This window comes from Austrofundulus limnaeus, unplaced genomic scaffold (genome assembly GCF_001266775.1).
Source record: "Austrofundulus limnaeus strain Quisiro unplaced genomic scaffold, Austrofundulus_limnaeus-1.0 Scaffold27, whole genome shotgun sequence".
NCBI lineage: Eukaryota > Metazoa > Chordata > Actinopteri > Cyprinodontiformes > Rivulidae > Austrofundulus > Austrofundulus limnaeus.
This window is the reverse complement of record NW_013952429.1, coordinates 2,603,730-2,631,227: the sequence shown is the minus strand read 5'-3', so window position 1 is coordinate 2,631,227 and position 27,498 is coordinate 2,603,730. Positions and strand designations below refer to the sequence as shown.

The following is a 27,498-nucleotide window of genomic DNA, read 5'->3' as shown; positions in this document are numbered from 1 at the left end:
CTCAAAACAAGATCAAAAAGACTTTTTGACTGGTTATAAGATTTCAAAACTTGGTTAGGTGGACATTTTTTGCAATGATTTGTCAGTCACTGCTCATCCTGCCCTCTTAACACAAAAAAAAACCCTTTTTTTTCAAGGTTTGATTAAGTACATCGGTACCTCTGTCATTTCTCCAAATAAGATGATCTTTTTCAAAAACTCTACCTTGGAAAGCGGCATGTGAAATGCATTTCTTCAAGAAATACTATTTTTTCCTTTTAAAATAAAATGTTTATCTTTAAAATGTATTGCCTCCGAAGTGCAATAATAACCAGAGGACATTTTTCTGCTCAAGTTTTGTAAAAGTCTAAATTTGAATTTTTTCTGTGCAGTTATAACAAGCTGCTTTCTCACAAGTCAAGTCAAATAATGCAACGTCATGAATATCAAATAAAATAATGAGTTTATTCTTGTTTTAAACTTTGATTTATTTTCTCTGATTCTCCTCCTGGTTTTTATGCAGGGTTTTAGGTTTTCAGGAGGGGTTGGACCSGACTGTACCCTCGGCTGCTGCTGTTTATTTTAGCCTGCTATAAATCCACAGCTTCACATTAACCTTCACTCTCGTGCTAAAAGCTTCATGAAGGCTCTGGGTTTGGTTCCCACAGCTCTTTAGCAGCATCACTTGGATATTCAGGCTCCATTTGATCCCCCGCTGACACAACACGCTCGCCTGCCCTGAGAGCTGCATAATTCACTGGAATCTGAGAAAACATCTGAGTGCTGAATTATGAAATAAAGACAGGACAAATTAATGAGCAGCTTGACGGATTTTCTTTTTAAATCTAAATTTAATGAGCAGGTTTGCTCAACAGCGAATGGAACGTGTCCACTGGAAATCAGCATATATTTAATTTACCTTTTGATAATCCCGAAGAATATTCTGTGTGACTTCAGCTCAGTTTCATCAAGTCAGGCCTCTGAGGCGCAGCAGACTGATCTCTGTCCCCCTCGTTGCTCACACTTCCTCTCTTTTTTTCCCCCTTAGGCATCCTTTCCTCTTTGTAAAAATGTAAGATTCTGCTTTACGTTGGGGGTCAGTGGAGACAAGAACGAAGGCCAGTGGGGATCACAGGGGGCTGAGGCGCTGCAGCTAATTGGCTGCAATAAATATGTTACATGAGCCAGATATAATCTCTGCAGCTTCACTCTTCCCACTCGCCTGCTCCATCCCCCTCCACCGCCCCACAGATTCATGGCTTTCCCAGGATTCTTCTCACTATACAGACATCCAGAGACCCCAGCTAACCCACACACTTCACTAAAGCCTCCCACTGCCAGCACCAGCTTTCTGAAACTTTAAGATATTTGCTCTGGGCTGCAGCAAAGTTTTACAGAATCAAAGAATATTTTATGGAGACCAAAAATCAAACTTTGTTTTCAGGATACTTTGGAGWGTTTTATGTGATGTATATTCTTTCAAACCTCAGACACATAAAATCTTGTTGGGTTTCAAAAAAAAAAAAAACTCCTGAGATATTTTTATAATTTAACATTTAGCCTGAAACAATACTGGAACGTTCGTTGTAAAACTAAAACTCTTTAGAAGAAAATTTGAAAGGTGTCCGTGCAGCTATACTGTCTAAAATTCCTTGAAATTCTATAAAACTTTAAAAAAAATTTGTGATTTACCTTTTTTTTAATTAAAAGCATTATGGGCAGCCTAAATGATGGAAGGGACTACAATTTTCTTGTTGACACTAACTGGAGGGTCACGTAGCGCTGTGCACTTACAAAAATGTAATAAAACTGCCTTTTTAAAAATGTCTGTTTATTAAACCAACATACAGGTAGTTAACATATTTCATGCTCAAATGCATGTGTAACAGTTGCCTTGTTTAATAAATATAAATACAAGAAGCAAACAAAAAATAAACACTTTATAGTGAGCTGAAGTGCAACGACAGACGTGTTGAGTGCAGACTCTTGCGTGGTTCTACTAAAAGGTTGCTGTTGTTTTTTGTACTTGCCACTGCAGCATCTCATATTTAGCTTTGTGCAACATGTTATAGTGGTAACTTAAAAAAATGATGTATTTTTTGGCAGGCAGATGGAAGTCATTCTCAGGCTGGATTTGTGGCCCGCAGGCCGCCAGTTGCCCATTCTAGGATTACAAAATGATGAAGCTTTTCTGCATAAACTGAATAAGAAGTGTAAAAAAAAACCAAGAACTAAAGAAATGTTAAAGCTGCTGCCAGGGCCTCATTAAGATCACCATGGTAATCACACACCTCTGTCTCTCACTCACTGACAGACCTTTTAATAAGAGAAACACAGAGTTGAAAGTAAATTTCCATCCCTTTTAAAGTGCCCGTGACATGATTTTTTTTTACATAAATAAAAAGGCTTTATTGGAAAGATAACATTATTAGCATATTGCAAAAATAATTTCCCRCTGCTGAGATGAACAGTTGTTAAGTTATTTACATGTGCAGTAACAGGAAGTGATGTCAAAGGGGAATGCCTGCATGGAACAAAGCATTGATAAAAAAAAGCTAATGGTACAGACTGTAGAGAAGAATCTGATATTTCTTTAGATTATTTTGAGTCGCTATCAGAGAGATGAAGAAGTGTCAGAGTTCAAATAATATTGTTTCAATAAACAAAGACCACAGAGTTCTCTTTCTTAAGGAGTTCCCCTTTGATGTCACTTCCTGTTGCACTTTAGCTAAGCCAAGTTCAAAAGAAAATATGTCATTTATGTGACAAAATGGGTAAAATCACGTTTTATGCAAGGTTTCTTATATAAAATGTGTTTTCTTTGACTTTTTGTATTTGATGGATAGGCATGTCACAGACACTTTAAGTAAACTGTAAAATGTAAAGCTATAACAGATCTTCGGTGCTTATTCATTTGGATCCCTCTTCAATTCCTATTGAACATGTTGTGTTAATAAGCTTCTTTATCTAAAACAATAATTAAACTGACAAAACATTAAACACTAATCAGTACATCTGTCATCTCCATTCTTCACATACTCCCATTCTGTGTTTCCTGTCTGTATTATGTCACTGTTTAAATCAACCAACACTAAATTAAAAATATTATATTTGTTAAAGAGGTGCTGATGCACAAGCTGGAAACATGAGACAATTACATTAATTGCAGTGATGATGTAGATTTATTGACCAGTAAATATGAGCTCAATTAGGTTTTGGTCACTGAAGGATCATAAATATTTTTGGTATGTCATGCCATTGTTTTTGGCTCAGCAATTACACAGAGACTGAAAAAAAATAAAATTCTTTCTGGTGTTTTGGGGAAAACAGTGGCTGTCAGAGATGCCAGAAGCTTTTTTTTCTTGATAATATTTAGAGTGAAATTCCAACACAAGGTTCTGCCAGAGTTTGCTGTCATTAATCTGTTTTTTTTCTCAACCTTCTCTATAAAAACAAGAAATATATTTGGCTTCAGAAATATTATTTCTCAAGTCTGTACTTTCCAGACTTTAGTAAWTTTTTCCAGTATTTTCCTGCCTTTGTTTTATATAAAGTGTTTTTCATTCTTCTGCTGCTGTGTGTTTACAGTCAGCAAAAGTGTAATTATTTCAGCATTTTGTGGTATTTTTTATTTTGTATCCTGATTGGAATTTTCTAAGGAGACATCAAGTCGAATGACAGCCCAGAGTCTAAAATAAGTTACACTTTACTAAAGTAGGGGTTCCAAAAAGTTGGGGTCAGGAACCCTCTGTGGGTCTTGAAACATCAAGTGAGGGTCCCCAGTAGATTACCAGACATCAATTAAAATGCAAATAAATTGCCAATGGAAAATGTTTAACGTAAATATTGCAAAATATTACCAATTGTAAATGAGTAAAAGTTGTTTTTTAGGTATTAGGTTTGTTTATAATGTGATTATGTCCATGTTTAACAGAGTTATTAGCAAAGTCTGAAACCAGTAATGTATGGGGTTACAAGTTTCTGCTACTGTTGTTTTCTGGGCCAGAAGCTAAACCGTTTGAAAACCAATGATTTACACTTTATTTTATATTTTGTTACAGATGAAACTACTGAAAAGTTTGTTGTCAAAACACATCTTTAGCCACAACATTATTATTAACATTGTCAAACCTCAGGTTTTGGAGAAGCAATGTGATTTTTGTCCATCTTGTGGAACATTGGACCAGATTTTCACCCTTGCAAAGTTGCGTTGGGAGTCTTGAAGGTTTGATGTTCCAGTCTACATGTCCTTTGAAGGTTTGATTGTCCTGAGGCAATATATGGTCACTTTAGGGAACTATGTGATCTGTATAACCAAAGCAAGAGCTATGCCCATATTCTGCATGAAGTCAAACTGTTCTTGGTTGAACTGAACCAAGGTTTTTTCTTGTCTTCCATCCTGTTTGTGGTGTTAAAGTCATAAACCTGATCCCAAGCTTCAGTCAGGGTCTCATCTCTGCTTTGTGGAGATGATGTGGTTAGGTTGGCATCTTCAGGCCAAGAACACAGGTGTTGTGTGTATTATCCAGCAGCTACAGCCACTCCAGCCTGTAGATTTGGACTAAAAGTAGCACAGATCATTAGCAGGAGTGTCTCTTTACAACAGTTTCAAGCTCCGGCCAACATCACTTAACTACCAGGCTTATCATAAGTACGATGAGMTTAAGCCCAACTTGCAGTGCTGCGGCTTTAATTTTCCCTTTAATTAGCCCACGGCCGGCTGCCTCACTCTGCTCTGAGCCTGAGGTCAGCTGATGGACGCTGGGAAACACTCAGAGAAACTAATTACCCAGTTTTTCACAACCCACTCAGACATCGAAAAGGCCTCAGTGATGTACAGGAAACAGCAAGACTTGATAAACAAACCAGGTCTCATGTTAAATTCTGCAGCCAAGGGGTAAAAAGTTTTCAGATGTTGTGTTTGTGGTTCTGTAGATGAGGAAGTTTTGATATGTGAAAGAAATGTACTTCAAACAAGGATTTATTCTATTTTTTTCCCCTTTTCAACTGCGGGACATTGGACCAACATTGTTTTGAAGAAGCTTAAATGACACCCGGTGCCAGAAAGTTTAACTAAAGTGGTTCTCACTCCTCCCCATTATGAGACACAATAAACTGAAACACAATGTGGACTTGAGTCTCACACCTTCTCAGTGGGTTCCTATGGTGTCTCCACTATAACCAACATGCCCTCCAGCCCAGCTGTATTATTCTTTCTGGAGCTGCATTTACAGATGGTGTGAAACGTCCTTTGTAGTGTAACAGAGACTTGTCTGCAGGTCGGAGGCTTAGCACTGATCCTGTGATCCCTGTTACCCGCAGGCATGATTAAAGTTAGCCCGGACCAACTGTGCCCTGGAGCAGGAATCTGTGCAAAGACAGAGCTGCCCGATGGCGTTCCCAKGCTGGACTGACAGTCAGCGTGAGGTTCTCAGCACAAAGAGACCAATCACTCCGGGGCTGTTTAACAGGGAATAATTTAACCCAAAGTGATCGCATAGAATTTCTGCTGTGGAAATAAAAGGCAGTTTGGTCACAAAATAGCTCTAAGTAACAGGATGTTTGATGCACTTTTAGACCTCAGACTCTCTGAGGTTGTAAGTAGACACACAGGATCAGGTTGTGGCTGTCGGTTGACTTCAGGGGGTTTCTATTGGAGCCATGAAGCCGAACAATGTCAATCATCATTCAGCTTAAGACAAAAGTTTAAAAATTTTATTTGTGCCTGAAATGTAGTTACTGTAGTTATGAAGCAAGACCATGAGACAAAGCAATGCTCACTGAGAAYCCTTTGTCATTTAGTGATAATTAAAAACTGTTGTAACATTTGATCTATTTAACCTTTGTTTAACCAAGAAGTCCCTTAGGAGCCCCGTCTCCTTTTTTGAAGACCTACTCTGGTCAGCACAGCATTGCAAAGTTACAAGCTAAATATTCTAAATTTATATGAAACTAAATAAAAGAAAACAATTTAAGAACCAAACCCAACTCAAAAATTGTAACATGCACTGTTTATTTAATAAAGACTTGTAAGAGCTTTTAACTCATCCAAAAAAAGGCAAATTAAGCTTTAGTTTGGACTGAAGACTACTCCATCAACAAGGTTTTAAATTAGTTTGTTTTTGCAAGTTGCGTTGGTGAGTTGGTTAAAATCAACCTCCTGAGACCTTGTGTCCTCATACAGGGACATTGACTTTTCTGCACATTTTATTTTGTTCAACTTAGAACTCTTGTCTTTAATCAAAATGGTTGCTTTTAATTATATTTTTATATATTTAATTTTTTATAATTATTAAAATGCATTGTAATATGTGTTTCTTATGCTTATGCACTTAACAACATAATGTCTCTGTTCAGATAACTGTCTATTAAATAACTGATGGTGGGTTTAGGGTTAGGAAATAGTCTTTGTTTTTTTAAGGCTGGAGATGTTTTAAAATGGAAAAAAAATAATCTTTGGTCCTAATCTTTGGGCTAGCAGTTAGTTTCTGAATCCCGTCAGAACTAAATTCTGTTTCACTGAGCTATCTACAACAGGTAAGATATTTACTGTCAATAAACAAACCAAAGAACTTTACTTCAAAAGACTTGAACTGACGTTTTAAAGCTTATGAACAGTCTGAGGCAGAGATGGACAAAAAGCAGAGAACATCACTAATTAAACTCCTACTATCAGAAAAAGAAGATGGAGAGTAAGAGAGTCACTGCTGACAAGAGCCAGAGCTGTTGTGTGTTTACTGTCTGTAYGGTTCAGATATTGTAATTAGGTCCTTGGAGTGTAAAGAGGAAGACTCAAGGGTTCTAAACAGATACGCATATTCAATAACTGTACATACAGTAAACACTCACACACACACACACAGCAGTGAGGCGTCAGAAGAATGCTGAGGGAGTTAAACCTTCAGCCTTCCTCCATTATAATGACAGAGTAAAGATGTGATGTTGAAAACATTAATGGATGAGCCAACAGAGGACACAAGTTAGACCCAGATAAAATTTTACACATACACACGCACACTGGAGCAGCAAAACGTATCAGAAGTGCTGCAGTTAATAATGCARGAATCTGTCTGTGGTGCTGGTGGAGGAGGACCTGCGTCCCGGACGGCTGTGCCCTAATGAAGTTGGGCACGTCTGCCTCGTTCCGCTGCCAAAAAGTCATGAATAAACATCAGCCCACTAATTAAACTCAGCTCTGGCAACTTTTTCTCACCAGTAAACAAGCGGYGGAGATGGGTCTCGCTCACGCTCACAGGGATCTGTAGGGAACGGAGGAATGGTAATACCAGGACTGCACTGTCTGTTTGGTACAGTATACTCTCTGGAGAGCAGGGGAGGACCTCAATAGAAAGAACAGATAATGAAAGAGTTGGGATGAGGATAAAACTTTGAACTTATTATCACTAAAATTTCAACTCATTTTCACTTGAATCTAGTCTGCTGCTTATATGAAAACAACAATATCACAATAACTCAAATCCACTAAGTTATTGAGCAGGAAATAACTGAATAAAACAGAGTAGACTGGCTTGTTATTAAACTTCTAAAGTATCTACAAGTTGTAAATATTATATTTAGTTTGGTGTCGTCATATATAATCATTAACAAAATACAGTTAAGCACCTGGATATATGTTTGTTGTGCAGCTGATGTATGTCGGCCCGCAGGGGTCAGAACTGGCTCTGAAATCTGATCCCACACATGTTCATTTAGGAAAAGCTCATTGGACCTGGCTGGACCTGCTGGTACGGACAGGTATTGTCTTCTTGAAAGACTTTAGCAGGGTTCTGTCTCAGGAGGGGTGAACCAGGATGGTCTCCTGACTTACATCAGAGGTAACCTTAATTTAGAGCTACACTGCAAAAATTAGCATTAAAACAAGTTTAAAAATACTAGATTATACTTGTAGTTGGAATCTTCTTAAATGAAGTGAAATAATCTGTCAAAGCTGTAAGACAATTGCACTTAGTAAGACTTCTTGAAATAAGGAAAACAATTTCCAGTCTAACAAGATTATTAATCTAACATATTCTGCTCTTAGTAACTGCTATTAGTAACAAGATCAAAGTACTTCTTGGGCTGGATATGAGTTGAGGTGGGTAAAGTACCCAAAACTTGTACTCAAGTAAGAGTAGTACTACTTCAACATATTTTTACTCAAGTAAAAGTAAAAGTAGCCATACAAAAAAGTTTAAAAAAGTATTTGGTAAAAAGGCTACTCAAATACTGAGTGCCTAATCAAGACATCAATCATTTCAAATGTTAAAATTACATCATCAGATGGACCAAAATATAAACTATGTGCAAGTATTGGTATATTAAAGATCAAAATGAAAATAATAAATATAAATAACATAATTCCAAAATAATAAATTCAGGCAAAGGAAACATTTTTTTCCAAATCAGTTTTGTTCAATATAAAATTTATGAAACTAACAAAAATTGCAGGTGTGTGTGTTTCTAGTGATATTTTGGTGAAAACAAACTTGTTCTTTATTCAGTGAATTTACTCACAGTGGGTAGAGTTTCCAGAAATTTACCCAAGTAAGRGTAGCAATACTTCATAATAAAATTACTCAAGTAAAAGTAAAAAGTTCAGTGTAGTAAAAACACTCATAAAAGTACATTTTCCCCCCAAAAAAGTTACTSAARTAAATGTAACTAACTCAATTTGAGATTGCAAGACTTTGGTCAGTTTTTGCAGCATGAGACTCTCCTGCAATGATTGCTGTGTCTCTGCAGAGCAGTGGSAGGACTCGTCCTCTCCTCTAGTCCTGCCATGTTCATTTCAGTTTCTGCAGAACTGGTGATGATCATCACCTCTCCATGCTTCCGGGTTATGGCACAGGACAGAAGCTGTGCAGAGGACAGTGTCAGGGGTGATTAGTGACTGAAGGAGCGCACGAGTGAAAGGAAAGGTTCGCTGCGTTAGAACCAGCAGTGTGTCGGTGCTACAACATGGTCCTAAAATTAAAGCTTTGAGTATGTTTGATATGACAGGCTCAGTTCTAACTCCTCCGTGTTGTCTCCACAGCCTGCAACTGCAACCTCCATGCCCGGCGGTGCCGTTTCAACATGGAGCTGTACAAACTGTCGGGGAGGAAGAGTGGGGGAGTCTGCCTCAACTGTCGGCACAACACGGCCGGTCGGCACTGCCATTACTGCAAGGAGGGCTTCTACCGAGACCTGTCCAAACCCATCTCCCACAGGAAGGCCTGCAAAGGTACGCCACTCGCTTCTGTCCTTTTCGGCTTACTTAAAAAATGTCAAAACACTAAAAAATATATTTTTTTAAATCGGTGTAGTTGAAATGCATTTCCAAATTTTGAGGTTGAGTGAGGATTTTTTTTGTTTTGTTTTGATGGTTGTATTTTCATTCCTGAGTCAGTCTTCTTCTGTCAACACAGATGAGTTGGGGGGGTTTGCAGGTTGTGGTGAGGGGGGGCAGGGGGTGATATGGGTGGGGTCGAGGGGCTTGGCGTTCCCTCATCGACGGTGAGTTATTTAGTTTAGTTGGAGGCGAGGTGAGGAGATGACAGGGGAAGCAAAACAAACAGAGCCGAGGTGCGAAGTGATCCCCTGTGCGGCCTAAAGACGAATGGGAGTCAGGGTTGGGGGCGGGGGGGGGGCGTGCTGGATGGACTGGGGGACAGAGAGAGGAGACGGAAACAAAGCAGGAGAGAAAAAGGTGAGAAACGGTGGAGCGGTGAGGGAATGAAAGATGGGAGGAGGAAGGATGGAGGGCGGRACACACCCCGACGCAGGTGTGCTCACAACTCACCCGCTGAATGAATCGCCTGCCATCGGACCCTCACCGTGCCTAATGAGGGGTCAAAGAGAGAGAGTGAATGAGTGAGGGAGAGAGAGAGAGAGAGAGAGAGAGACAGAGAGAGAGAGAGAGAGAGAGAGAGAGAGAGAGAGAGAGAGAGAGAGAGAGAATGTTTTCTCACCTTTCTGTGTAGCTGCAGGGAAAGATAGCAGGAGGCAAATCCCTGTGCAAACAAGCAGAGAGATGCAGCTCTGCACGGACACACACACACACACACACGCGACACACACACAGGGTTTTGCAGCAGTCGCCTCTGAAGGCAGTCTGAGGAAATATTAGCTGCCTGCCGACAGTTTGAGCCTCGGTTTTCTTTTATCACTCAGCAGAAAGTAAATAAATAAACTGAGGCATCAGTCAGTGACAGGCGTCGTGTCTGAACAGTAAAACATCCATAAAACACGGTGAAGAATGTGATGTTAGTTTAGATGACACAGTCGTTTTATTCGGCTGTACTCGAGACTAATCCAGCTCTGATGAAAGTGATCTGTCCTCGGTGTCTTTTTCACATTTTTTCCGTTTTGCATAAACTCTGATTGCCTCAGTGACGAGAAGGTTTATCAAGAAAGCAGCAGTTTGAAAATCTTTGGATTTTCCCTCTTCCCCCCCTTCAGTCACTAAGGAGCAGTATTCCTAAGGTGACTTTAACACCTTCTGTGGCTTTGGGCTCATTCTCCTGTCGGCCAGGAATGCAAACACACATTCATCAYGACGGGACGTTGTGTATTGTTAACCCCTATCCTCTGCTGTGGGCAGCAGCCAGCTTGTAGAGATTTATCCTTTTTTTTGTTATTTTAAAATCTCTTCTCGTGTTTCTGATGCCTGAAATGTTCAGCATCTTTCCACACAGTTTTGTTCTTTGCTGTTCATTCCCAGTTGGCGCTTGAGAGACTAAATTAATGCCACTAAATGAAAAACGACACCTCGGTTTATGCTCCTATAAAAACGTGTCTGTGTTAGAGGGAGACACAACTCTCCCTCCACCTGATGTGGGAATGACTGAGTTGGAGTTGGGAAAAGTTGGATAAATGAGTCATGACATGAAGCCTAAACAGCGAGTCACAAGCTGTGGAAAAGCAGACATATGAAGGCAAAGGATGGAGAGTATCTGCATCTGGATTTATGGGAGCTTTAAAAAACCATCTCTGATCTGGAGCCAGAGAGAAACAGACAGTATCTGTCTCCTGACTGTGGCTTCTAACTTCTAGATAAAAACAGACATTAATTTATTTTAAAATTTTGTAACAGTACGTTGTGTATTTGATGTGAGACAGAGGAGCTGTAGGCCTATAAGGAAGGCGAGCTGTGTTYTTAAAGTTGTGTGTTTCAAGTTTGAAGAAATTTATTTAGTCATTTAGAAACTGATTTTAAAAGCACCACACATATTCATAGTTTTCCTTTTTTAAGTATTAATTCTTATTATCTGTTGTTTGACTATTGTTATGTCTTGATTAAAATAGTTTAGTTACATGCCCCAAAACACCTTGACAACACATAATAAAACCATTAATAAAAACATTAGGAAAGCATTGCTGTTCAGGGCGTCTGCGATTCAGCCGTAGGCCTGTAGTGGGCGTACCAGGCACTGAAGAACCATGTATTTATAGACCGGGACTTCCGGTTTCCAACAGCGCTGCTTTGCTTGGTTCAGCCRTGAGCAATAAAGCATCGCTCAGATCCAGTATTGGAGTGGTTGTATGGTCATTCTCTTCACATTTTAATCTATTCAACATTCATGTGGTTTTGTCACGATTCCAGTTAACGAACACAGAATTTTCTTACAGTTTCTAACTCAGTAAGTACTTTATCAGTATCAGCAAGTACTCAATTCAATTCAGTTAATTTGTACAGCGCCAAGTCACAACATATGTCATCTCAGGCCACCGTACACAAAAATCAATCTAAAGAAGCCAACAAATTGTGTTGAATCACTTCATCACAGTCTCCCTGCTTGAGCAGCACATTGGTGACGGTGGAGAGGGAAAAACTCCCTTTTAAAAGGAAGAAACCTCAGCAGAACCAGAACCAGGCTCAGGACAGGCGGCCATCTGCCTCGACCGGCTGGGTTTGGGCTGACAGGAAAGGTGCAGAGAAACACAGAAGGACTGGTCCAGGTGCATTTTCCTTTAGCAGAGAGACAAAGAAAATACATTATGGATAGAAATAATTATAACAAACATTAAACTGAAGTGCTCAGTACTCGTACTTGGTTTGAGAAAAAACTAGTATTGCGACACCACTACTAACCTTAACAACATCCAGTCATCTTTTTATGTTTTATGCTTACTTTTATTTGGGTTGTGTCCCTATCCTCTTCAGCCTCTAAATGAGGTTACGCGAGTAAGATAAGATAAGATAAGATAAGATAAAATAAAACTTTATTGATCCCACAGTGGGGGAATTTGCACATCACAGCAGCTCAAAACAGGACTGGGTGAGATGGAATAAAGAAAAATAAGTAAAAGAAAAACCAAAAAACACTATACTCGTGATATATAACAATATACCTAATACAGTGCATAAATGAATATATATGCAGGTGCATATTACTGATGCCAGTGTAGGTGAATTGTCCAAGTGACTGATAACATCATGATGTGTTTGTTATACAGTCTAACTGCAGTTGGAATGAATGAYCTACAGAAGGGCTCTGTCCTGCAGCGAGGATGTTTAAGTCTCTGACTGAAGGAGCTAATCAGCCCCMCCACAGTTTCATGCAGAGGGTGGTGGGGGTTGTCCATGATGGCTGTCAGCTTTGCCAACATCCTCCTCTCACCCACCACTACCACAGGCTCCAGAGGACATCCCAGCACAGAGCTTGACCTCCGTATCAGTTTGTCCATCCTATTCCTGTCCATTTCGGTACAAGACAGAGTAAAAAACAGATTGAAAGACATTGCTGACTTACTTTGTAAGAGTTTTGAAGACATGCCTTCAAATTATTGTATCAATAAACAGGTTGCACAGTTTCCTACAGTTCTCTTAAACCGGTAGCGAAATAATGCTGCTGCAATCAAGGAATGACAGGAGAGGAAGAATTTACAGGAAGTGAATAGTTTGTAAACCAACATTACACAGTTTGATAGGCCGTGGTAAACCTCATGATCCTAACAATGCTCAACCGTAGATCTGATCTGTAATAATGTTATTTTTTAGATAATGATAGCGCTGCAGGKTCATGGCCACAGTCCACTCACATCATACTCTCATTACAAGCAAGTAAATTGTAAATCCTCTCATCCACTCTGGGGATTTTTTCCTCCTTCCCGTTCACTGCTGCCCCTCACCAAAGTAAACTATAAACAGATTCCATCATTGTTTAAGAAATTGTCGGCTACCCCCGCCCCCACCACCGAAAGGTTTTGTTCAATTTAATCCATGAAATTTGCCAGAGTGCATGCACCTCCCACCTCTCTCAGCCCTGTGTAATTATAAGCAAACACTGTCCAAATTCAACGAGGGGTTCAGTTACTTCGAAATAGACTTATAATAAAGGATCTGTGGTAATTACCCCAAGCTGTCAAATGATACGGAGCATACCTTTGCCAGTCCAAACATTTTTTCGAAAACTAAATCTGGAAAATTACAAATGAGGAATTTAAAGATGTGTGTCAYTGTGTTACATGGTCTCTTTGCTGGTGAACAGTTACCACACACTGCTTTTTTTTTTCTTCCCCCGCTCCACAGCCTCAGACACCTTCATGTGCCGACAAAATAAAGTCCCGCCTTAGCTCAACCACATCATAACTCACGATAATTCGATGAAACCCAAACCGCAGAGCTAATTTCTGTCTGCTCCTCCAACAGCGTGGGCGCTGCAGCTAAGTGACAGCAATTAAGAGCTTTGGTTATTTATTGAGCTCCAAAATGGAGAAAGCCCTTTTTTCTGTGTGGCTCTTCTGAGAGAGGGTGAGCGGCGGGCAGCGGCACAACAGTTTGCTTTTGTACGAGTAACACAATCCTCTCGGAGAGCGGCTCATTTCCATCGGAGCCCGAGCTGAGTCTTATCCGCTGCAGAGCGAGCCCTGCCCGGTGGCTACGGCTCCGTGCCAAAAGTTAGAACTTCACCCCTCATTGAGCAAGAGCGTAAACTAAGATCACTTCTCAATCAGTCCTTGTTTGTATTTTTGACTGTTTGAGGCCTGCAGTTTAAAATACATGGATATATATATRAATACATGTTTGACAGTGGGATAACAAAGTTTAGCTTTAATAAAGAAGATGATCAGATTTGAAACAACTAAAAAGACGAAGCACCTTGTGAGGTCTGAACTGGCCCTCCACTCAGGTAACTTTACAGAAATAAGTTTATTTAGATGATTTACTCCGCCTTATCTTCATTGGAACCATTGGGGATAGTTCCACTGGATATTCTACTCCTGAATCATTTTAAGAAACATGTCAGTTGTGATAGGACCTCTCAGACCAAGAAGGTCCGTATGTAGAGATTACGAAGCCACTGGTCTTTTATCTGCACAATTCACATGGACATTTTTTACACTCTTTGTCATTTTGTGCAGGAGGATTCAGGTCGCTGCGTCTGTTTGTTGGTTTGATTGTGAAATATTTTTAATCAGAACATATCTATACCGTTTCTGCCTAACTGTTGTTGTGCTGTACCAGTGAGCTAATTCATGATTCAGGCTGGTTATTGTTAAACTTACAATTCAATTCCATTTCAGTTCTTTGGGTCACAATTTAATTAGATTTTGATTCAATGTTCCTTTAAATGCTTCAGTATCAACTWTGTAATAAGAAGATGTAGACAAATAATTCACAAGATGTTTATTTTCTTGTCCATCTAAGCAAAAACAGTATACATTAACACTTTTGAGGGAAAAAAATCTGTAAATAAAGCAGTAGTTTAAAAAAAAACACGGCAAACTGGTCAGAGGATCCAAYTGAATGTTGCAGTGCATTGATGAACCAATGTTTTTACCCATCCTTATTCATAACAACAGGGTTATGTTTTATTGTGGATTATTTTTGCTTTTCCTCTCTTTGACATAGTTCCTTAAACCTTTGGCCCTTTTTTTGGTCTTTTCCTGATTTTCTACTTGTTTTCTTTGTTGTGGAAACATGTCGCCTAAATCGTTTGGACCACTCAGGAACACAAAGTCACATGGATTGAGACATCAGTTATTCTCAATCTGTATCTTTGACCAAGAATAAATATTCTAATTGATGTCACTCAATAATAATAACATGTAACTTTAGTTGGTCCAGTTTGTGAATAATGGTTGAAGTTCAAGTCAGCACAACATTTGGAGCTAAAACTCAGTCAGATTAGGAGGAAGCTCTCCTGCTTACAGATGACTTTCAGGGTTTGATTGAAGGGTGGTGTGTTTTAATCAGAACAAAATACTTCAAACCACCTTTCATCTTCTCTGCACATGCTTTCAATTGGTGTGGTGAGATTTTTTTTTTCCCTTTTCCTAACGACCACACATAAGATGTCTTTCTCCTTTTCTTGGAATTTGACAATTATTGCTCCTCAAGACTTCACTTATACCGTTTTATTTCCAGTGGGTGTGCTGATATCGACGTGTTTTCAATTAGGAACGCACATGTGCTTGATGTGTTTTTGCATTTTTAACATGCCTCACAAAAAGCATATATCCACCATTATACGCCCACTTGGTGGCTAAACATGACTCTTGCAGGCAATTACTCATCAATAAAACATGGAGGAGATCAAAGATGCCAAGCCCACTCTGCGTTAGGTAAATGTGTCATTTAGAGAGCTGTTTAGTTGTGCTTTTGCACTCCAAAGATTCTTCAGGAGGAGCAGAAATCTAATTATAATAGAACACAGACTTGGGTGGATTGGCTGCACTCCAGGGCCATCAAATTATTTCTACTGGCACAGTGTGCAGAACTGGGGAGCTTGGTTCAGACTTCAGACGATAGGCACATTGTGAAATCTCAAACTCAGACCAAACTGCCAGGCCTTACAACCAACTATGTTCCCCATTCTTCATGCTTTCATATGCAACTTCTGGCAGCTGAAGCTTTAAAGTTATAGTTACGCATGAATAAATTGGCCAAATGAGATTGGTGTTGACAGTTTTTATTCTATAGAGCAGCGGTTCCTAAACTTTTCAGCTCTCTACCCACAAAATAAAAGCCTGAGACACAGACTCTTGCTAGCTGACATGTACAAACATTGCTAATAAGGCATTTAACAGAGGATTATCAATGTTTTTATTAGTTTTTATCCATTTCTGACTACTAGGTTTATCGTTTTGTAACATTTCAGGCTAAATTTGGCTTTGACATTCATTTATAAAGTTAAATTTATTTTCTGCAAATCTTGAGACCCCCCAGTTTGTGTTTCAAACCTAGTTTTAGGAACCACTGATGTAGAGCACTTGCAGTGACTTTATTTTTAAAACTGTTTTTTCGGCCATAACGGATGGTAATTTGTTATGTAATACATTCACCTATATGCATTTAGCATAATGTTGGCACACATAGGCTGTCTCAATTTCAAGATCCTGTCACACTATAAAGTTTTAGACGACAAAGTTGGGGTCAGGACCCACAATGGGGTCCCAAAACATCAAGGTGGGGACCTGAAAAAAAAATTCAGAATTAATTGTAGTAGAAAATAACAACTAACAGCAATTGTTTTTCCCTTTGCTGTTACAAAAGGCTAATGTACTTAAAGATGGACAAAAACAGAATAATGAATATTGTTATATGCTCTTGTTTCTTTTGAAATAACAACAATGTTTATCATCCAACAAGAGTTGGGGGCTCAGGTCTCTGCTTCTGCTACTGGTTTTTTGAGGATCAAAAGCTGAAAAGTTTGGGAACCATTGTTTTAGACAACTTGTGCCAAATTGTGAACATTTTGTAATCATTATTTTGCTCATATCATCTAAATATTTGATATAACCGTTAGCAGTACAGTATCTTTATTTCCAAAAGAAGCTTCAGTCGATTTTTTTATTCTATCTTAGGCCTTGACATCTTTAGTATTGGACAAATTTTTCAAAAGTTGGCATAAGATGTCTAAAACTTTATAGTGTGACAGGGCCTTCAACGTCTGCATTTGTCAACTGCTTACATCACTGCCCCTCGTCAAAGGCTGTCCCAATACTTGGGCTCCTTTTTGTGCGGCAGGCAAATGCCGCCCACAAAACCCTGAAAATGAAGGCTGCATCTGAGTTTCCGTCCTGTATCCCAGGATTCATTCAAGTATGGCTCATTTTCAGGATAAAGGCAGTCGGAGGGACACGAGGAGGTGCATGTGGTGGATATAGTCCCAAACTAGAGGAGGCAGCCATGATCTCGAGACCAYGCCAGGAACTTTATTACCTATACTTCCTCAAGAAAATCAAGTTTTATCATCTTCTCTGTGCTCCACCAGGGCCATGGCTGAAGACTTCACTAAACCATCCACTGGTAGTAACGATGTACCCAGCAGACCTCTTTTGTAGACTTTGTTTGTCCCTCTGAGCATTTAGAAAGTTTTAGGGGAATATTTYCCACTTTTAACAGAAGTTAAGCAACATCCTGTTAAACTAATAAGAAGTGATAAACACAGGATGTCTCTGATGTAAGCTGCACAGGCTCTATTCAAACACATTTTTCTTGTATTTACATTATGAGTCAGAAAGGACMTCGTCTTATCTCCCTGATCCATCTGGAGCAGTAGTTGTGATGCCACTTAGTAGTTTAAGTGGACACACTTTAAACTCTCACTCACACCACCGGAGTGTGCCGGTCTTCAACTCAGCAAGTGGGTCATTCATGCAGAGAGTGGACCGATCTGTCATCCGACCGGACAACAAGTCATTCAGCCTTCAGTTCAACATGAAGGGCCAAATCTGAAGAGGAGGAGGAGGAGTGTATCCCACCTGCACACCATGTGCTCTGCTTTTTCTGATTTACTAGCAGGCTAGCGGCTGAGCGCCAGGGTTACGGGCCCACGCTCTTAAAAACCTCTCTGAAGCTTYGAGCACAAACTCACGTTGCCCTCGAGCTTGTCTGACATCCTTCAGGATTTACAGGCCTGCAGACGTGCCTGACCGGCCTTCGCGCCGCTTAGAGGGCTTCCTCAGAGATGGGCTCACGTGTGTTTGCTCTGTCCCCCTGACTGAAAGCAACGAAAGCGCTGACAGATTGGTTTGATGTGGGCACTTGTAGGCGCAAACACTTTCAGGGAGGACTCTAATGAGCCTGATAAGAGGGGAGAACAGCGCACTCACACAAAGGACTGATAAGAGCAGCAACAGGAGCTGAAACATAGGAAACAGCCAATAAAGATAAATGAAAGAAATTGAACCTCAGGTTTTCAGGGTGTGGAGAGGCTTCAACATTAATTCCTTTTGACGTTAATGCACATTAAAGGCTAATTTCCGTGCAGTGGAATAAAATGAACTCATATGTGCTTTAGTCTGGTGGTTAAAAGCAAAATAAAATCACGAAACCACTAAATATTCCCACAAACCTCAAAGAGCTTTGAATTGGCTGCACCTTTGAAGGCTCCGAGAGTGACGCGTGACACAACGCAGGAGACAAGCTTACAGTCAGGGACGTCGAGTGAGCACGACTGGTCCCTCCTTCAGGCTGAAAACTAGAACATCATGAGAAATAAATGAAAAATAAAACACTTAGTGGTTGAGAAATGAAGTGGGGAGAGTTTGGTAACTTTTTTTGTGCTTTATAGGAGAAAAAGGTGATGGATTTTAAAATTTGTTCTGGTTTAAATTGACCTTACAGCCTACGAGGAGGACTAAGAGTTATTTATAGCACTCCAAAAAAGATTAAGAGAAAAAATTCAATGCTTTCAAACCTGACTGCTTTGGCTGTGATGTAAATGAAGGCTTTGGATCGGGGGGGTGTGCAATTGAAAAATGATTACATTCCTAAAGCATGTGTGTTTGATAGACCCCCTCAGTTCTTCGAGGAAGAGTGAAAGACGTTTTGGGCTCACGTTCAAAGCCTGACATTAATCAGAAACAGGCGATTAGGATTATCCTTCATTACTTCTATCATTGGGTAAACATATAAGCTTTTTTTCCTCAGCTCACACACATCAGCTGCAGCGAGCTCAAATACAAGAAACCCGTGTCGATCTCTTTAACATCCCGAACAGACACATTTCTCTTCATGATTATCCTGGAGATGCTTCAGTTTTCACACGAGCAGCAACAGAAAGAGTCTCATTCTGAGAATAAAGTGATCTAGCCATCATTTTTGGACAGCAAGCTTTGGTTGTTAGTTTATATTGTTTGATTTCTGTAAAAAGTTGATATTCCTCCATAAAATCAGCTAAATAGTTATCTCATGCTCTGTAATAGGCTACACAAATGTAACCTGCTGTTCTATTGTTTCCAAAAGGCGATGCAGAACTAAGAGCCATGACAAAAGCAGTGGTTAGAGGAGAAAATTGAGATTCAATTTGTTTGGGAAAACAAAATACCTTTTGCAATAAACTGATACTAAGAAACAGATTGGATTTTCTGCCAAGACAAATACACCCCTGAGTAGTAGAGCTGCTGTCTCTAGAGCTGCTCAATATTTTTGAAAATTTATCGTCATATCGTCAACAGCCTGTGCAATAAGCATATCGCAAAACACTGCATAAACTGCACTAAATGTTTGTCTCACATATTTGTATTCATGCATTTTGTCCATCACACAGAAGCTTGAAATATTTGATAGTGTATATATATATATACACACACCTTCAATGACCGTCAGAAATTTCAGTTTTTCCTGATATCGGGCGGCCCTAGTTGCCTCTCAGTGGGAAGGTTGCAGAATCTCCTCCTGGCCTAGTGTCTTTCTAGGTGAAGTTTGCATGTTCTGCCTTTGCACAAGTGGGTTTTCTCCAATTTTCTACCACAAACAAATTACACRCATGGCAGTTTAATTGGTAACTGTAAAATTGTCATGAGGTGTGGGTGAGACAGGGTTTTCAGCGACACTGGAAATGAGGGAAAACCTGGACTGGGAAAACTCAGTATTTTTTATTTATTTATTTTTTTCCTGAAATTCTGGGAACCCCGGTGAAAGTGTTAATGATTGATTTGTTCGTCTCTGTGTCCTGTGATGGACTTGGGACCTGTCTGGGGTGTCCTAACCCATGTTCTGCTCTTACCTGTAAGCATACACCTCGATCTTGTAACTTTCATCATTGAAAAGAAAAAAAATGTCCCTGACGTCACCACACAGCTTCTGTTTTTATAGGATGTGTTGAACTTTTAGTCATGAAGGGACTCTAGTTTCAGAACGAGTGTCGTGTTGTTGCATCGGACCTGAGGACGTTCTGTCTCTGTGCACACACCTCCACCTGTCTGTCACCGCCTCGGTATTGTTGCCACCCTGCTGCTGTGTGCCCACCTGCACTCTCTTCAGACAGCACATGTTTGTGTGTCCTCACGTGTGACCGCTCACTCACTCTGCCTCTCTTTCTTCCTCTGTTTCCTCGCAGCATGTGATTGCCATCCCGTGGGGGCCGCTGGCAAAACCTGTAACCAAACCACAGGACAATGTCCCTGTAAAGACGGCGTGGCTGGTGTCATGTGCAACCGCTGTGCTAAAGGCTACCAGCAGAGCCGCTCGCCCATTGCCCCCTGCATAAGTATGTGGAAACAGTTTTTTTTTTCCATTTAAACTGTCAGTTTTCTGATCTAATCTGCAAAAGAACATTAAACCTCAGGGTTTGGAGCTTCGTAAATGTGAGGGGAGACCATCGAAGATCAGTATCTTTGAACCCACAAATAACAGGAGCTGAGACTTGGGACAGCCTAAATGCTGACTCAGCGTTCACACTATTAGTATTTCTAATAGTAGGCCCAAATTTAGAGGGGGGAAAGTAATTTTATACTACTGTTTTAGGGTACTAAGAATGAAATTCTTCTTAAAGTTCAAATAAAAATGAAATGACCTGAAAAAGGATTTTTGATATGTCTAAAGGAACTGCTGTTTAAAGTGGCGACTGCAATAAATAAAACAAATGCTTGTTGTTCTAACAGTTTTCCCAGTTTTATTAAAATAAAACTAGAAAAGGCATCATATTATGTAGACTTCTCTGCATTGTGAGGCAGGATTTTACACAAAGCAATAACGAGAAACAGTCTGAATATCGCTCAGCAGCTGATAGTTGATGGAAGCCTGTTAATTGCTAACAGCATCAGCACCTCTGGGCTTCCAGCATCAGGATTCTGGCAGCGATTGTTTCCTTGTCATCAAGTAAACATCAGCATCGTTTCACAGAATCTCATATAAACGTAATAAACTTGGAAAGTTGGAGGCACGTTGCAACCGCTGTAAAAAATTGGGTTTTTACAAGATGAAAAACAACAAGATGGTTTCTTTTATCACCTCTCTGACACAAACACGCCCCTGCTTTCTACCTTTTTCTTTGCATGTTTCTGTGCTTTAAAATGTTGTCCTCATCCGCCCTGCGCTGCTTTTTAAACCATCTCCCTAACCACCACACCAAGAAAAGATATTGTGGACGTGTTGAATATTTTGTAACTCCTCCTGGAGTGGGCCAGCGTCTTCTCCACTTTTCATTTTATTATAGCAGAGAGTGACGGAGGAGCTGAGAGAATCAAGTCTTTACTGCTAACAGCTCCTCTGTACTACGATACAAGGGAGGATAAAATAAAGAAAGATCAGCTGGAATCAGATAACAACACCAAGAATCTGCACAACAATGATGCAGCACTCTGAGAAACCTGATTTAATATTAAGCAGAGGATGATCCAGATTCCTGGAAAGATAAGCAACAGAAACACTATAATGTGCACAAGAACTGGATTCAAGCTGAAGTCTGGTTTATTTTTGTAAAGAAACTAAAATGAAATAAAGAACAGTTCAGATTTCGAGGAATGCTTATGTAAATACCTCTTTAAAGGACTTACGGCTGAGTTAGGGTTGAATATCTAAAAATAGAGTGTGACCAGACTGACAAGCAAATGGCTAGTCTGATCGCTGCCAAGAACAAAGTGTAGCATTGCTGTTAGAAATTAATGCTAATTTAAAACAAAATCCATAACGGTTTATATAAACACCATATTTTAAACATTTTGCTAAATTGGATCATTTACAAGAATTTGATGGTTATTTGTGAGTGCAAAAAGTGGAGACAGCAGCTAGCTGTAGCACTTATCCTGTCATTTCAAGCAAAACCATCATATTATTTAAGATAATATTGATAAAAAGCAGCAGAAAACCAACAAGTTTGAACTTCGTTGAAGCTTAAAAATAATTTTTATTTTCATCTTGGCTTCCACATTATCATTACTTTCCCAACACTTTCTCAGTATATTATTTATACACCAAGTGAGACTCACTGTATAGTTAATGCACCAAGCAAAAATAAAAATAAATAAAACTTACATAGCAAATTTGTAACAGACTGCATTGTGAAAATAAAACAATCTCATCTGTTAACCAGCCTGTGCCTCGTACACCAGTGCATTCATACTTATTTCTTCGTTAATAAATGTGCACATTTGTTTGTAACACAGCAACGACAGGAAACTGATCTTTTTCTGTCTGTCTTGTTTTGTTTCGGAGAAGAGATTCCAGTTTCTCCTCCTACGACTCCCTCCAGCATCACAGAGGAGCCATCCGGTGAGTACAGCTCAGACGTTCTGACCCACACATGTAGAAACTGTGAGGACGTTTCTCTTTAGACATGTGGAGAATGTGGTGCAAACCTGAATTAATGCAACGAGGATTTTTTTTAGTGCTTTTAGTTGGGCTGTTTCAATATTTTCCCACCCTGAGTACAAACAGACGGCAGGATAAATTAGATCCCACTTGCCTCCCCCCTCCTTATTAGGGGCTCATGAATATTAAATCCATTAGCAGCAACCCTGGGATGTGCCTCCTCTAATCTCTCACACTTTCACAATTAATCAGTCTAAGTGCGACACAGTGGGGTGTTGGTTTTCTGCACGAGGCAGTTTGATCGTTTAGTCGGGTGGATGAGATTTTATCTCTTCAAACTTCTCTTTTCCAATCGTCCTTCTATAAAACATAGTTAATGGAAGAAGCTGGATCCTGTAGTTTAAATAAAAGTTTGACAAACTATTTTCTCCGTTCATCTAATAAATAATTTCTGCTTGGTTTGTGGGTTTGAAGCGTGTTGAAGGAGAAGAATGATATCAGATAAGAAAGTAAACTGTTTGCCTCTGATTTAAATCAAACAATAATTCTGGATGCAGACCCAGATTTGAGAAAATCACTTCTTATTGATACAAACTCCTGTGTCAAAATCTGCATTTGTTTGCTCATCTCCACCATACAAAATGCAATTAAAAAATCTTTGTTGGTGTACGAACAGGAAGTGTGAGACAAAAGCAGAAAATAATGATTAAAAATATATTAAAGTGGGCATTGTGTATTTTCCAGGCACATAGTTCAGTCCTGTAACACAATCAAGTAACTGTTACATTCAGTTATGAAAAAGTTGTATTTATCAAAAATAAATTTGACTTTGCATCATAAACGCCTTGAAATTGGACTCTGTCTCTTTAAGAACCTCCTACCATTTCGGACACTCCCGCTACATCTTCACTCAGCTGCAGACTGTGCTCCAGGGAGGAGCTTTGTGYGAATAGGCGGAGCTTTGTACCAGCAAGTGTTTAGGCAGCTTCACATGGCATTTTTCAAACCTGCATGAAGGAATCAAAGCAACACTGTATGTTTTTGATGAGTGAATGACATCATAGCATAAAGCTCAAAAAAGTCGACTTTACATAATAATCCCCCTTTTTTTAAATACTGCATGTGGTGCCTCAAGTCTGCTGTATTTTTGGTCGAATTTTTTATGATGTTAGATTATGTTGTATTTTGGGTCTTTTGAAAGTAAAGTGTACAAAAGTTTTGTTCAGGTTGTTTATTTCTAACTAACCTGAAAAACAAACAAACAAAAAAAGTCAGAAAACATTTTATGACTGTTTTGTTTTCCTTTGTTGGAAAAAGTGAAGTCATCTGGCTCGTAGCGTGTTTTGTCTGCCTCCCATGCGGCGCTGCAGGAGGCCCAACATGTCCGTGTGAGGCTCCTGCAGCTGCTGTTGGGCCCTTCGGGGGTCCTGAGTGTTCCCCCCGCGCTGCCTCCTCTGACGGCACAGTCAGGATTTTGCTGGTCCCAAACCCTCCTCCACCTCTTTTTTTTTTTTTTTTTTGCTTTAAGTCTCTTTTCAGTGTTTTCCACCTCCTTCGTCTCCCTCTGTTTCACGCTTTGTCTTCTTCTAACACTGTGGGTGGTGGGTCGCTGGAATATGTGGGCCCCCTCTGTCAGAAATCGGTCCACTGATGGGGTGCAGTAAAAATCCCCCTAAATCATTGAAAGAAAACCAGTTAAGTGAGAGCAGATTATTGTTATATATTAGATAAGATGCAAAGGTAAAAAACAAAGAGTTTGCATAAATGTGCTTTATTGTTATTTTTGCACATTTAAACCAGTCTGCCTGAAACTACAAGGGATTTAAAGGTATATTTTGGCTATTTAAAAGTGGTGTTCTGTAGAAAAGTTATTCTCTTTATTGTTTGGAGAAAATGAGTGATGTAGATTTTTAAGACAAAGACATTGCAAAAAAAAAAAACTTCAAAGAAAATGCATATTTTTGGATTTGGACAGAGAGTTTCTAGAGTTTCCCTAACCTTATTTTATGAAGGGGCTTGAATAAGTCTGGAGGAAATCCTGACAATGAATTAAAAGCTYAAARAGTGGCACCAGTTTGGTGCGGTCATTCAAAAAGCTACCTTCACTGTTATTTTCTATTTTATAACATCTACACACCCCTCCAAAACGATCATGCCGTTCCTTTAACCTCTCTTCATCACCTAATTTGACCGTAAACACACCTTCACTGTTTTGACGACGCTGACATTGTAGCTAACCATAGCTGAAAGTTATTTCTTTGTAAYATCACGGGCACTGGGTTGTTCAGGTCAGAGGCTAAAACCCTGCAGGCTGTAAGGCGCAGCACTCTGACAGGCTCCCTGCGAAGCCAAGGGTCCCGTCGGCCCGCTACGACTTAAGGTCTGGAGGACGCAAACATGCCCCAGTGAGCCTCCTCAGAAGGTCACGCAACAAGCGCACCTCTGCTCGGCCCGGTGTTCCAACAGCTATGATATCACCTCGTACGTGATTGCAAACAGATGTGGCTCGTCTGTGTGTGTGTGTGTGTGTGTGCGTGCGTGACTGAAGTATCAAAGTTTTGGCTTTTCTTTTGAGCAATTTTTGACCTTTTCTCGTTACAGCTTCACAACAAGAGACAACAGCTCACAGCAGAGCAATAAATGTTTCTAAGCTGTGGTCAACAGTAGATTTCACCTGTACTCAAAGTGTTTAGAGTTGGAGAATGAAGAGTTTAAACTGAAAAGACATAAATAAAAAAATGCGAAGAACAAACTGGAAAGAAGAGAAAGTGGAAGAAGAGAAAAGTGTTGTGGAGCGATAAGAAAAGCGAGGAAAAGACGAGGCGGGTTGTGAAGGAAACGACAGATTTGTAACTCAGAGTTTGGGAAATATGAAAAGACTGAAATTAGGAGCGTGAGGCCGACAGCTGTGAGGCAGGTGTCTTGTGCTCTTACATGAAGGAGCGGAGGGGCTTTTTTTTGATGGGGGGTCAGGAGGAAAAAAAAAGCGGGTACAAGTGGGGGAAGATGACGAGGATATTAATTTGTCTCCTGCAGCAGGGCTCTCTCCTCCCCCCTGTCGACCACACGGAGGACTGGAATGCATGGAGAGTAGCAGCGACGGTGTGGCTCAGACAAAACGCACATTGTGCTGGCGGGTCATGGATGGTGTGAGTCGCCACTCCCACGGGTCATGACAGAGACTTCTGCATGGCGACCGAATGTGGAGGAGATTAACCGCCGATGACCTGCGGTGGCTGCTCGGGCCTGTCAGAACCCACAGGATGTGAAYGTAACTAAAGATGATGAGGAGATGGAGAATTACACTGATGATGATGTTCATATCCAAAATTGTGTGTCTGTGTGTGCGTGCCATGTCTGAGGCTGGAAGTGATCAGAAACTGTGGCGGACCCCTCCTCGGATTTTTTAGCCATGAGACTTGCCTCACACACCCAGTTTGCTTCTCTCAGACTCCACGGCGCTTTAGTCATGAATCTGCTAAGGTTGAGGCGAAGTGGTAKGAACGTTTATGGCGCTAAATAATATTAATGCAGCCAGTCTGCAAACAGCAAGCCTTAGAAAAGCACAGAGGTCTGTAGAGGTCTTTAACACAGTTCTGAGTACTGTAGGGTTTGACTGATTGTCTTTCCATTGATTCCATTAGGAGGCATCAAAGCAGATCATTGGGCCTCATGCAAGAACATGTTTGTATTCCTATCCGAAATTTCTCTTACTTTTGTTCGTACAANCTCGTGAATTTTGTTCGTATCTGAAGAAAATCTTAGAATACGAAAACATTGGGGAATGTCACAAATTCTCAATCACTCGTACGCACAAATTAAGAACAAATCTGTGCGTATGAACAGTTCTTGCATGAGGCCATTGCTTCCATCTTAAACTTCTCCTCTGTCACACCAGTCGTTTATCCAGTACATCCACTGTCTGCCCTCTGCACACGTTCAACCTTCTCACTTTTGCTTCTACCGYCTTGTAAATCTTCCCTTTCACTTCTGCAGCTAAGCCTTCGTCACAAATCTCTCTTGACTCTCATCTTCATCTACTCCACCCTGCCTGACCCTCTTCATCAACTTAATATGATTGACTCTAAACTCCACCTTCAATACCTTTCTCTCTCTCAGACATGTACACTACCTTCACCTCCCTGAGCTATCTTCCACCTGTAGGGACCCGTGTAGAAGAGAACCCTGAGATATTGATRTCTGAAACCAGGCTTTATGGTTTTTCCTCATAAATAAAACTGTTTATTTAGTCATACATGTTACAATCTGCTTGATTTCGAAAAAGAAAACAGTAACAAGTGATTTTTTTAGACATTTGTTAACAGACTCTGTTACAAACAAAAAAAATGAAGGACAACTGTTACGATTGAGCTTGGTTGATTTAGAACCCCAAGATGCAGGACCGAGAGAGGGTGGCAAAAAAGGTTTATTAAAGAAAAAAAAAGCGCTGACATGGCGGCAAACAAGATACTTAATTTGGCTTGGCAAGACATCAACAGTAAACAGTGTACAAGGATCTGACAAAGACTGAGGACAAAGGACAGAATATAATGGGAGAACTAATGAGCTAAAACAAGAAACACCTGGGGAAGAAACATGAATATCAGGTGTGAGTGGGCGGGGCCGAGGAAAACAGAGGGACATGACAGAAWATCAGAATAAAGTCAAAATAAAACATGAAACCAGACAGAACATAWCAACAACYACATCTCTAAAAGCACATTGGCAGACAAATTGTGAACATTTAAACAGTTTAAAAAAAACTAATTATTGGGCTGACCACRTTAAAAGATTAACTTCTACTTCTGAGCAGAGTAATTTCCCCTCTGTAATATTTTACAAATACTCAACAGGCGTCCCCAGTGATTGCCCGTCTGAAAGGCTGATGATGACCCACCGTATTGGTGGATGACCCAGCTCAGCGGGGCTGATTACACGCCTCCCAAAAGCAAAATCTTTAAATCAGGTCAAGAATMCAAGCAGGCTCCTCAGCATTTACTGTCTGCTGAAAACAAACCATCTTTTAGGGACAATACAGTGAGAGAAAAACAGGG

General features: G+C 40.1%; 1 protein-coding gene across 5 annotated transcripts in view; it reads left to right on the top strand.

The window, feature by feature from the left end:
• ntn1a (netrin 1a) overlaps positions 1–27,498 on the top strand; it is a 60,233-nt gene that overhangs the window by 23,738 nt on the left and 8,997 nt on the right. For 2 of the 5 annotated variants that reach the window (XM_014004980.1, XM_014004979.1), the window contains exons 3-5: positions 9,014–9,202; positions 20,253–20,402; positions 22,349–22,405. In XM_014004980.1, the coding sequence (XP_013860434.1) occupies positions 9,014–9,202; positions 20,253–20,402; positions 22,349–22,405 (396 nt within the window). The remainder of the gene's footprint in view (positions 1–9,013; positions 9,203–20,252; positions 20,403–22,348; positions 22,406–27,498) is intronic. The other 3 variants (XM_014004981.1, XM_014004982.1, XM_014004983.1) reach the window with 3 other exon arrangements.